At 42.1% G+C, this 12774-nt stretch overlaps 2 protein-coding genes across 2 annotated transcripts in view; one reads left to right on the top strand and one right to left on the bottom strand.

The window, feature by feature from the left end:
* Positions 1 to 2391: 2391 nt before the first annotated feature.
* On the bottom strand, positions 2392 to 4767 carry mrpl22 (mitochondrial ribosomal protein L22). Its single transcript, XM_080860333.1, has 7 exons — positions 4738 to 4767; positions 4590 to 4632; positions 4286 to 4421; positions 3951 to 4016; positions 3647 to 3724; positions 3385 to 3454; positions 2392 to 2959 (listed from the first exon to the last, which is right to left on the bottom strand). Exons 1-7 carry the CDS (start codon positions 4763 to 4765, stop codon positions 2751 to 2753), a joined length of 630 nt encoding a protein of 209 aa, XP_080716459.1. The 5' UTR covers positions 4766 to 4767; the 3' UTR covers positions 2392 to 2750.
* Positions 4768 to 5077: 310 nt separating this feature from the next.
* Positions 5078 to 12774, top strand: part of gemin5 (gem (nuclear organelle) associated protein 5) — a 35018-nt gene continuing 27321 nt past the window's right edge. Inside the window, 8 exon segments of the mRNA XM_080839507.1 lie at positions 5078 to 5301; positions 5432 to 5586; positions 5912 to 6093; positions 7184 to 7344; positions 7862 to 7981; positions 9388 to 9520; positions 10452 to 10614; positions 12574 to 12774. The exon segment at positions 12574 to 12774 is cut by the window's right edge and continues 12 nt beyond it. Coding sequence (XP_080695633.1) covers positions 5160 to 5301; positions 5432 to 5586; positions 5912 to 6093; positions 7184 to 7344; positions 7862 to 7981; positions 9388 to 9520; positions 10452 to 10614; positions 12574 to 12774 — 1257 coding nt within the window. The 5' untranslated portion in view covers positions 5078 to 5159.

Consider the following 12774-nt stretch of genomic DNA (forward strand, 5'->3'; position numbering starts at 1 on the left):
TACCCTGGGAACTCAACTTACAAACCACCATTCCAAACGTTTCGACACTTCGGGTTAAACTGTGATCTTTCTCATAAGGTTTTCCCTTCGCTCTACAGACGTCTCTAACCTTATTTTTGACGGTTATTAAGAAAGTGTTTACATCTTTGCACTCTTTCCTGTTTGTCTTAAAGATTTTCCTCCGATTCATAACGTCATCACAATCTTTTATACCCATTTTACCACCCAAATGTTGCTCGAGGAACTTATTGTATCCTTTAGGGATGTGTTGGTCAGGCTTTGGTTTTCTCCTCTTGTCTAGGCCCATGCCAGGGACACACGGGATGATTACCAGGAAAAACAACAGAAGCTGGATCTGCATGGTGAATCTTCAGAGAGCCTGGAGCAGAGAATCATGTCATTGGACTGGACTACTGACCAAAGCATTTTACACTGGCCTAATGAGATTTAGTTTGATTGATTTCGTACCCATAGGAAGATGGAGATGCTTTCAAACTGATTTGAAAAGTGCCTGAAAGGCATTTAACACTTTCCTGATAATAACTGTATTAGGTAACAAGGTGCGAAAAAGACCTCATAGATTATCTTAAGTGTGTATTTAAAACCAACAGAAGCCTCAGGAGAACTACACAGAAAATAGATCTTACCTTCTCGTCTGGACCAGAGCAGAATGTGGGGTCTCTGCACATTGGGGGTTTAAATAAAACCAAGGCAGGAAGTGTTAGATGGTGGCCTCAACCCTGATGACCTCAAAATTACTGTACAACCCCCCCCCCCTAAACACCTCCATCCTGCAACTCAAGTTGTTGTCATGGATAGACTTTATATACCACCTCTATGTACGCATATATTTTCTGAGCTTTTCAGCAAAATACAAGCAATGCCTCACATGGCCACCTTATACAGTATTAAATCAACACTATGCAACAATTTGACACATATTCAGGTGTGGTTTTATAGGCAACTAGTTTTGGCACCATCCTTACATTCATTTTAATGGCCTATGGTCATGTGAAGGACAGATAAACACCTCTGTTTTTCCCACTAGCCATCCAGGATATGCTCTATGTAGTGCTTTGTACCAGGCTGGAATACCCTGCAAAAATGGAAGATCACATTTGATAGAGTTTCGATCCGAGTCGAGTTCCTTAGATTTTGTATTGTTCTTCTTTGCTATGTATTTCCAATCACTGACTTATATTGCTTTTAAATGATCATACTCCTTGCTGTGATCATACTCCTTGAAGGAACTTCTTTAAATTTTATATTATCCTTATTAGTCTTTAGCGTTTTTATTATTACATTTGATTATTGTGATTCATTGTTTTACCCTGTAAAGCACCCCGAGATTTCATTGTATTTTAAAGTGTGCTTTATAAATCAAATACATTATTGTTATTATTTAACTTCCTGCTGTACTAGATTTCCAAACATTTCATATTTGAGAACTGTTAACTCTGCTAAATGACAGAAAAAAGCAGCAGCACTGCAAGAGCAATGCAGGACCTGCTAGAGCAATGCAGGGCCTCACCCTCTGGTCGGCAAGAAGGTCTCTGTGGTCATGAAGCAGACTAGACATGCTCAGACAGCACATCTCCCTGACCACCATCTATCTAAATATGAATGGCCTTCTACGTCTCTGCAACAACAATGCAGGGTCTCATCAAGGTGTTTGTGGTGATGATGCAGACTAGACATGCTCAAACAGCACATCTCCCTGACCACCATCTATCTAAATATGAATGGCCTTCTACGTCTCTGCAACAACAATGCAGGGTCTCATCAAGGTGTCTGTGGTGATGATGAAGCAGACTAGACATGCTCAAACAGCACGTCTCCCTAACCAGTGTGCACTAATCTATCACCCACCACCCTCAACAAACATCCTCAACACATGTCAGCCTGCAAACACTCACTGGCTACTAACCACCTCCTGTTCCAACCGCTGACACGTAGAAGGTCATGCATTTTTCCACTCACTAAACTAACAATGAAAAACATAATTCAGCCTTTACTAATAAAGTAATGTACATGAATGCAGTTCATATACTGGATACATATTTATATAAAAAGAAAGCATGAAAAAAAAATGTATTTAGGAACTAGTGTTCCAAAGCTAAGTAAAGGTCGCAAACTGATAATTGATTAATTTAGCAAGCCCTGTAGTCCAACTCTATTACGTAACACAAAATTGGGCTAGTAGACTCTCAGTTGTAAACCTTACTAGCCCTTGTTTTCCATAAATACGTACTTTAAATCAGTTTGAATGGGAAATATAGTCATTGACTGGGTTAGAAATATTTATTTCTTATTGAAATAATTGTGTCGTTAAACTTTACAAATTTCTGTTTTCACTTCACTGGTAGTGGACATCCAAAATAACCCATGTATTTCAACTGTTAGTCCTTTATCGTCTTTAACGAATGGGACAGAAGGTCACTCGCTGTATTAGAGTTCGTATTCACTGTTCCCTTGGTGTCTAACAGACACAGACACACACACACACACACACACACACACAGTTTAACATGAACCTTTAGGTATAACACACAAACCGTTCCTTTAAGGTAACATGAGTCCAACACAGAGAAAGCCCAGTACGTAGTCTCCTTCCTTTGGTTGGTATACACTGCTCATTCAGGCCAAGCACAGATAACCATCGCAGATCATAAGAGATATTTATTTCATTATTTACATGTACACACACACACACACACACACACACACAGCAGTAGCTGAGAGTGACTGAACTATAGTGAATGGATAATGGTGCGGTTCCTCAGTTCCTGGACGTACTCCTTGGCCTGGTCCAAGCCCGTGGTGCTCTCGGCCGCCGGAGGAGTTCCTTCCACCAGCTTGACGAAGTAGTGGCAGTGCACCTTGTCCATGACGCCAAACATCCCCCTCCCGTGGTAGCGGATCCGCTTCAGGTACTTGCCCTTGGACGAGAAGGACTCCGCTGCAGGGCCAGAGCAGAGTGTGAGCAGTGAACGCATACACACACACACGAGACACACTTTCAGAACAGCAACAGGAGTTGTTTTTGTTGTTGATAGGCATTTCTGATGGGTTTTTTTTTACACTTGAAAGGTACAATCCAGTGTTGACAGTACAACGCTTTTTAAAGCATTGCTAAAATACTCTGATTGTATTCAGCAGACCAAATGGTTGGATCATGATTTTTTTTTATATGCTATATGTTATGTGAAAAGACAGGTGGAAATTCTCAAGCCTCTAAATGTCATTTCTAAATGTATTTTTTATGTTACTTCTAAACATATCTATATGTAATGTGACGAGGCTCTTTCAAAACAAACTATTTCTCAATTGATTAACAATAAATATAACACAAAAGAACAAAGAGAGACCACTGTGAATCCTTACCAACATACAAATTAGATTTGTATTCAACATTATGACTCCTTACTGCCATCTCCTGGGCTTCTAGTAAAACCTAAATGAGCGGAGAAAAACACATTAGTAACTTCAGGGGATTGCGCTGCATAGTTAAATACATAACTCTGCATAATCACAATCCATTATAAGTGCATAACACACTATGCAACTTGATTCCTTTCTAACCTAACTGTTCTACATATACATGCCTAACAAGGTCAGAATCATCAATGATTTGAAGGTTTCTTACATCTTTCACCACTTTGGCTCCTTTCTTGTCGCTGAACTCAAGCTGAGCAAGGGCTTGGTCAATTGTCATGCCTTTGACCTGGTTAAGGATGTAAAAGCAATCAGACGACTCACACCAACGACAGGTTGATAAAGATACAGTGGGCAATTCAATTTAATATCTGAAGAAAAAGTGCAAGTGACCTCACTGAAATCAGTAACCAAGAGTAAATAGTTTACCTATATATAAAGACCTGTGCTTTATTCTATGACATATGTACCTCTCCATGATAGGATTGTTGTGACAAGGGAATAAAAAAACTCACCAGTTTTGCTATGTACCACATCTTGTCTTTGCTGTATTTAGTTTGTCGTCGACAGTGGAACACCTCCTGTTGGTCAAAGTTGCATTTTTATTAAACCCATATGGTCAAGATATGTCTTTTCTATGATAGTGACAAGGCACACAACTTGGGAGTAAACTTTAGTTAGACAGTCCTATCAGAAGTGGAATCTCTGCATTGCAATCCCGCATTAGTTGCTCCAATGCTAGGAATATATCACGTCCAACAGCCTTTCAGCTTCACATATAGTCTTGCTCCATCTCCTATTATTTTCCTAAAGTAAAGATAATTTCCAGCGATGACAGGTAAACGCTTACCGCTGGTCTGCGTGGCTCATCCGCCTGCTGAGGTGGATAAACAATAAGGTTCCCCTTCTCCCACTTCTTACGCCCATCAAGAGGTGCACTTGTGTGAATGCAGCATGTAGTCTGCAGCGAACCTACTCCGCATAACCTGCCAGTACCGATAGAAAATATAGATGAGACACAACAAGGTACATGTCATGACTGACACGAACTGACACAATTTTCTTCGCTTGCTTACTAAAGGCGTGCTCTAAAAGTGAGGTTAGACAATATTAGCACAGATGGTCGTAGCCGTTGCAAACGAGTTTAAGCTAACCTTGAATGTAGTTGTCCTGCGACACGTCGGAGGACATTGAAACCTGTGAACATCAAGTGGGTACATTAATGAAGCATAGTTAAACACATCGAGTGACATAAAATTCTTAACATTTTCTTGCACATTAACATTTTTATATCTGCCTTACCTCCCCCTGTCAATGTGGGAGCAGCCATGTTTGATTAGGCAGGACGTATTGCTTTACGGCAAGAAGTGTACGGCAACAAGCACTGTTCAATGTATAGAAAAGACTGGAAAGACTGAGTGATGCACCCAGTTAATATCTACACAATCAGAAATATTTTCAATATGGCTGAATAACGATATCCAACCAGAAAACACACATATAGGGCCTAAAATATAGAGTTCTCAAAGCATTTAGGTCTCCCTTTTATTACAGGTAAGGTTTGGTCCCTTTCGGTGTCCGTAGGATATTTACGACAATTTCGACAAGTTTACAGGTATTGCGTTGAATTGTCGGGGCGGCATGTGCGTTGTAAAGAGTGGCTGCAATTTGAACTTGAGTTTATATATTTGCCCCTCTATCTACAACTCTATTATTTTTTCAGGATGCACGAAAGACTTCTTCCGGCCTCTCCAAACTGGTACTGCTCACGATGCAGTGATACTAATGCTAAAGGAATACTAGGGTTTGGAGCAAGAAACTCAATATACTTAGTACAAGTGACAGCAGCATCACCAATAATATTGGGTAAGTTGGCTTAGTGCTTACAAAAGGAATTTTACTCACTGAATTGTCTTTCATGCTGTAACCTGTGATCACGCTATCTGCATGAACTGCTGTGATTGAACCAGTCCATGATGTTTACTTCCTCTTCCAGGAGAACTATCTGGGCACAAGGAGCGGGTGTCAGGCTTTGTTTGGAGTCCTCACCATGGAGAAGAAAGCTTTTGTGCGAGCACATCTGACGATAAGACCGTAAAAATCTGGGACATCGAAAAGAAGGTTGTGATATCCGAACACAATGCCCATGAGGTTAGCTTCTGTTTTACTGACATTCTCTGATTGATAAGTAAGTAAGTAAGCTTTATTTATAGAGCACATTTATATACAGCATAAACTGACCAAAGTGCTTTACAATGACACTAAAAGGCAAATAATACAGTATAACAATAATACAATAACAGGACACCCCACATAGGCAAGAACAGGGGGTTAACAGTTCAGGGGGAAAGGAAGGCCAGGGAGTAAAGGTGGGTTTTTAGCCTAGACTTGAAGGCAGAAATAAGTGCACATCCATCCTTGACTGTAAAAGTCAGGTCTGTAAGAAGGTTAGTGACTGTACAGTTGTACATTGCAGCACACCATCACAGCAGTGGACTGGTCTCCGAAGGAGAAGACTCTGGTGGTGACGGGGGATGAGAAGGGGGTGGTGATGTGCTTCTGGCACAACAGTATCAACGTTCACAGCTTCATGCCACAGCCCCGTGCCATCTTCTGCCTGACCTGCTCGCCTCACAACGAGAACCACGTCGCCATTGGGTAAACATTCCCCTCACTCCGATATTGTGGGCTGTGTGTGTGCTGATACTTTGGAAGAGAACACAGATTCGTTGAACATAATTCTGTGACGGCTTCTTTTTACGTTCATTTTGACAGCTCTATTAAAAAAAAAATCTTAATTAGATGTGTATGTATGTATCTATTTTGTGTTTACCCTAAGTGATGACACTAAATATCCAGTTACTGGTCCGAGGCCTTCCCCTTAGGGAGTAGTGGTTGGGATGAGACGGATACAGTAATCCGCTGGAGAACTGTGTGTGTGTTTATTCTGCTCACTGTTGCACTCTAACCTGAAAGTACTTTACACATCCTTATTACACGGCTCTTCTTAATGCTGTAGAATGCTTCATTCACTTGAATGGGGCTTCCCAACGTTCTGCGGTCAACTATTTTCCGATAACTGACCGTTGCTATGCAGTTAATGACCGCTGTCAAGGAAAGTGGCCTTTTTGCCTCTGATTCACATCTTTCGTAGCACTCCGCAAGTAGTACGGTAACTTATCAAGGGAGTTTCAGCGGACGGTTGAGCAGCTGTGTTCTAAAGAATGTTCAACTGTCTTTGAAGTTCAACGTCTTTGGCGAACTATTTCTCTGCTTTTTAACACTATGTATAGTAACAAAAACAAATACATTGTAAAAAGACACACTGTGTTAAGTAATTGTTTTAGTTTTAGCCGTATAATAAGCGGGATAATGTATAGAACGCCGGTCATGGTCGGGAAAATAAGCCCCTTCACGGTGAATCAACACCCCTCCGCTTCGCGTCGGGGTGCTGTTCGCCCTGTCGGGGCTTATTTTCCCGACAATGACCTGCGTTCTATACATTATCCCTTACATATGTAGCGGATATCATACATGGGGACTTTGCTGATGTTTAAGTGACATACAAGCATCAAAATGGTATCGGTGCACTATTTGTTGGTACTCGCCGATACCGATACCACCATTTTAGTGCTGTATCGGGGCCCCATCCGATACTGGTATTGGTATCGGTGCAACACTAGTAGGTTGCAACGAGTAGTTCTGTTTGCCATGACGTGTTTAATGCCTGACAACCCTTCCCCTCCAGATACAAAGATGGGCTTGTGGCAGTGATTGACATCAGCAAAAAAGGCGCCATGATCCATCGGCTGCGGGGACACGACGATGAGATCCACGCCCTCGCCTGGTGCCCCCAGCCTGGGGAGGAGGGCTTGTACAGCCGGCCTGAAGATGGGAGAGCAGGTGGAGGTGGGTGGAGGATGGGAGAGCAGGTGGAGGTGGGTGGAGGATGGGAGAGTGGGTGGAGGATGATGGGAGGGTGGGTGGAGGATGATGGGAGGGAAGGTGGAGGATGAGAGGAGGATGGGAGGGTGGGTGGAGGATGATGGGAGGGAAGGTGGAGGATGAGAGGAGGATGGGAGGGTGGGTGGAGGATGATGGGAGGATGGGAGGGTGGGTGGAGGATGATGGGAGGATGGGAGGGTGGGTGGAGATGGGTTTGAGGATGGGAGAGCGAGTGGAGGACCCTTTGCAATTCCCACAGAACAGTGAAAATCTTCTCTAAATAGTAGAGTTTCAGAGCCTAAAGTAGAGTGGTATACAGGTTAATGGCCACCTTCATTAATCTAACAAGCACAGGTGTTAAACGTGGTAGAGACGTCCATTTTGAAAACCTCTCTCTTTCTCTTTCTGTCTCTCTCTCTCTCTCCCTCTCTCTCTCGCTCTCTCTCTCTTTCTCTCTCTGTTTTCCTGCCTTTCCCCTCAGATGCAGGAGAGGCTGGGACGGAGCCCGGGGGGGCTGGGGGGGGCGGGGGAGCGGGCTGCTTCCTGGCCTCGGGCAGTAAAGACCAGACTGTTCGCATCTGGAGCACAGACAAGGGCAAAGGTAAGCAGCCACCCAAGCCCAGTGTGTCGTGTTGTGTTTGCATCTCTGTACATGGTGTATAAGTATCTTGATGTATGTAGGTGTCTAACCCTAACCCTAACCCAGTGTGTTGTGTTGCGTTTGCATGTGTTGACATGGTGTATAAGTATCTTGATGTATGTAGGTCTCTTACCCTAACCTTAACCCAGTGTGTTGTGTTGCGTTTGCATGTGTTGACATGGTGTATAAGTATCTTAATATATGTAGGTCTCTTCCCTACAGTTCACTGATTGGTCGTTCAGAAAGCTAGAGGGCACTAGAGCCATATAAGACTGATGGGTATATCAGACAATATTGTTTTGCAAAAAAACAAATAAACCTTTTCTTCCAAACTGTGCCAGGACAGACCAGCAGAGGGTGCTGTGCTCCTAATGAACCGTGCGTGTGCTGTACAGGACAGACCAGCAGAGGGTGCCGTGCCCCTAATGAACCGTGTGTGTGCTGTACAGGACACCGCCCACTACTGTAGCATTTAATTATTACCTCCAGCAAGGAGGTTATGCGATCGGGTCCGTTAATTTATTTATTTGTCTGTTTGTCTGTCTGTGGACAAGATTTCTCAGAAACTACTGGGCGGATCTTTCTGAAATTTTCACAAGAGGTGGATCTTGCTCCTGGGACATCCTCATTAAAATGTCAGAAAGATCCACCCAGTAGTTTCTGAGAAATCTTGTCAACAGACAGACAGACAGACAAACAGACGGACAAATAAATACATTAACGGACCCTTGCTGGAGGTCAGAAATCTCGGATTGCTCTTGTTCCAAATATAAGACTGGAGTTGTGGAAGCAAGTTGTTTGAACAGAGAATGGATAGAATTGGATTACAGATGGGGCAAGGCGCTAACCATAGACATATCTCTACCTCCAAGAAGCTCTTGAAGACCCAACTCTTCAGAGACCACCTCCCTTCCTAACTGGCTCCTTGGCCTAACTTGCACTTAAGCAGTGACAGTTCCGCACTTCTTTTTCTTTCTATGTGGTTTTCTATTTCTTGAAAAAAAAAAAAAGCAGTATTTATTATTACACCAGGTTTTATTGCTCTTAGCTTGACTGTTCTCTCCCTTGTACTTCGCTTTGGACAATAGCGTCTGCTAAATGACTAATGTAAATGTAAATGTATATCTAGATGTCTGGTGCTGACCCCATGGCCATGGGTCAGACTGCCAGGGAGTGCATGTACTCATGCACCGCTCATCTCTGCTCTAAGGCTTTTGGGGTTAAAGTGCCTCTGAAGGGATTCAAAGTCAAAACAATTATTATAAATATATAATAATAAAAATAAATAAAGTTAGTAAGTAATTATAATGAAGATATTATTATATTTAATGAGTTGGGATCTCCCTCATCTGTCCCCACCCTCACAGGCATCATGAGCTTCAAACTGCCCTTCCTGAAGAGACGAGGTGCTGCAGTGGACCCCGGCGTGAAGGAGAGGATCTGGCTGACCGTTCACTGGCCCAAGGGGATGCCAACACATGTGGTCACCAGCTGTTTTGGGTAGGACGTCACCAGAGAGACGCACCCACTTTGCTAGGCTTCGTGCCCGCTCTTGGTTTCTTTTCTCTTGGTTTCTTTCATATGGAAAGTTTTTTTTATATAACCCTCAGCGTGAACTTGAAACATTATCAGACATTTATTTCACTCCCACGGACGAATTCTTGAATGGAAATAATGTGTTAACTTACGTAATTTCTCTCTGAACTTCTCATCCTTCCTTTTCCTCTTCCTTTTCTCACTGCTGCTTAGAAATCGTTTCATGCTTAACCTTGCGACCACAAACGGTTCTGACCAACTCTGAGGTTTATGACCAACTCTGAGGTTTATGACCAACACTGAGGGTTATAAACAACTCTGAGAGTTATAAACAACACTGAGGGTTATAAACAACACTGAGGGTTATAAACAACACTGAGAGTTATAAACAACACTGAGGGTTATAAACAACACTGAGGGTTATAAACAACACTGAGGGTTATAAACAACACTGAGAGTTATAAACAACACTGAGGGTTATAAACAACTCTGAGGGTTATAAACAACACTGAGGGTTATAAACAACTCTGAGAGTTATAAACAACACTGAGGGTTATAAACAACACTGAGGGTTATAAACAACTCTGAGGGTTATAAACAACACTGAGGGTTATAAACAACTCTGAGAGTTATAAACAACACTGAGGGTTATAAACAACTCTGAGGGTTATAAACAACTCTGACGTTTCTGTCACAGACAATTTGTCATGTTGTACCATATTTGCTGTCACATTTGTCAATGTTTTGACTCCTTAGTAGACACAGTGGTTTCACTTTGTAATTAAATCTCTCGTCCCTTTGTGTGTGTGTGTGTGTGTGTGTGCGTGTGCGTGTGCGTGTGCGTGTGCGTGTGCGTGTGCGTGTGTGTTTTGTGCGTGCGTGTGAATGCATGCAGAGGGGAGCTGGTCTTATGGGACCTCGCCAGACCAGAGAAGCCGAAGTGGACTTTGCTGGGCTCATCAGCAGACAGTCAGAACCACAACCGCATCGTGTTCAACCTGTCCTCTGCTGTGGTGGACGACACTGAGCTGCTCATCAGCACCTCCATGGACAGAGAGGTTACTGCAGTTTTGATATATTTATTTATATACATATACAGCGGGTGAAATAAGTATTGAACACGTCACCATTTTTCTCAGTAAATATATTTCCAAAGGTGGTATTGACTTGAAATTTTCACCAGATGTTTGTAACAACCCAGGTAATCCAAACATACAAAGAAACCAAAACAAATTAGTTCAGAAATTAAGTTATGCCTAATAATATGAAATGACACAGGAAAAAAGTATTGAACACGCTTACTGATATTTATTGAATACTTTGTACAAAAGCCTTTGACAGCTTCAAGACGCTTCCTGTATGGAGAAACTACTTTTATGCATTGCTCAGATGTGAGTTTGACCCATTCTTCAACACAAAAAGGCTTCAATTCGTGAAAGTTCCCTGGGCCTCTTCTATGAACTCTGATCTTCAGTTCTTTCCATAGATTTTCAATTGGATTCAAGTCAGGTGATTGGTTTGGCCATTCTAGCAGCTTTATTTTCTTTCTCTGAAACCAATTGAGAGTTTCCTTGGCTGTTCATTGTCTTGCTGAAATGTCCACCCTCGTTACATCTTCATCATCCTGGTAGATGGCAGCAGATTTTAATTAAGAATGTCTTGATACATTTTTTCCATTCATCGTTGCTTCAATTGTGTGACATTTGCCAGTACCATATGCTGAAAAGCAGTCCCACACCATGATGTTCCCACCTTCAAACTTCACTGTTGGGATGATGTGCAGTGCCATGTCTCCTACAAACATGGTGTGCATTATGTCATCCAAAGAGTTCCATTTTGCTCTCATCTGACCAGACCATATTCTCCCAGTATTTCACAGGCTTGTCCAAATTTCGTGCTGCGAACTTTAAACGAGCTTCAACATGCTTTTTCTTCAGCAATGGAGTCTTATGTGGAGAGCGTGCATACAGGCCATGGGGGTTGAGTGCATTACTTATTGTTTTCTTTTAAACAACTGTACCTGCAAATTCCAGGTCTTACTGAAGCTCTCCACGAGTGGTCCTTGGCTCTTTGACAACTCTTCTGATAATTCTTTTCACTCCTCTGTCAGAAATCTTGCGAGGAACACCTGGTCGTGGCCAGTTTATGGTGAAATGATGATCTTTCCACTTCCAGATTATGGCCCGAAACAGTGCTCACTGGAATATTCAGAAGTTTAGAAATGCATCTGTAACCAATGCCATGAGTATGTCTTGCAACAATAAGGTTGCAAAGGTCTTGAGAGAGCTCTTTGCTTTTACCAATCATGAGTTACTTCTTATGTGACACCTTGGTAATGAGACACCTTTTTATAGGCCATCAGTTGGGATATTAATTTGCACTGACTAGGGGCCAGATTGCCTTCTAATTACTGAAAGATTCCAGCAGATGTTTTGGTTTTCCATGCCTTTTTGCACCTCCCTTTCTTCATGTGTTCAATACTTTTTTCCTGTGTTATTTCACATTAATACACATTACTTAATTTCTGAATGTATTTGTTTTTTTTCTTTGTATGTATGAATTACTTGGGTTGTTACCAACATGTGGTGACAATTTCATGACAATAGCACCTTTGGAAATATATTAACTGAGAAAAATGGCGACGTGTTCAATACTTATTTCACCCGCTGTATACAGTACCAGTCAAAAGTTTGGACACACCTTTAATTTCTTTGAGAAAGCTTTTTCTTTACTTTTATTATTTTCTACATTGTAGATTAATACTGAAGACATTTAAACTATGAAAGAACACATATGGTATGATGTACTAAACAAAAAAAGTGTTATCTACCACGCAGAAAATAATAAAAGTAAAGAAAAAACTTCTCAAAAAATGAGAAGGTGTGTCCAAACTTTTGACTGGTACTGTGTATATATATATATATATATATATATAAAAATAAATCAAACTAATATATAGTAACGTTTCTTTTTGTTCCGTCTCACTAATGTAGTTTTCCTGTGTGGTTCTCTGTTAGATAAAGTGCTGGAGCTTGTCGACGCTGGAGTGCTGCTGGTCGTTGCCCACCTTGGGGGGGTTTGTGTACTCGCTCAGCTCCTCGCCCGTGGCCTCGGGGATGCTGGCCGTGGGCGTCGGGGACAACATGATCCGGGTGTGGAACACCGTCACCCTGAACAGGAAGTACGACACCAAGCTCTTCTGGCAGGGCATCAGGTCC

This window comes from Sprattus sprattus (genome assembly GCF_963457725.1).
Source record: "Sprattus sprattus genome assembly, chromosome: 1".
Taxonomy (NCBI): Eukaryota; Metazoa; Chordata; class Actinopteri; order Clupeiformes; family Clupeidae; genus Sprattus; species Sprattus sprattus.

Excerpts from the sequence above, each read along its gene's own strand:
- mrpl22 (XM_080860333.1), bottom strand. The coding sequence starts at position 4,765 with ATGGCTGCTCCCACATTGACAGGGGGAG. Across the intron at positions 4,017-4,285 it reads ATGAGCCACGCAGACCAGCG|GAGGTGTTCCACTGTCGACG; the intron begins GTAAGCGTTTAC and ends TTTGACCAACAG. Across the intron at positions 3,455-3,646 it reads GAGCCAAAGTGGTGAAAGAT|GTTTTACTAGAAGCCCAGGA; the intron begins GTAAGAAACCTT and ends CCGCTCATTTAG.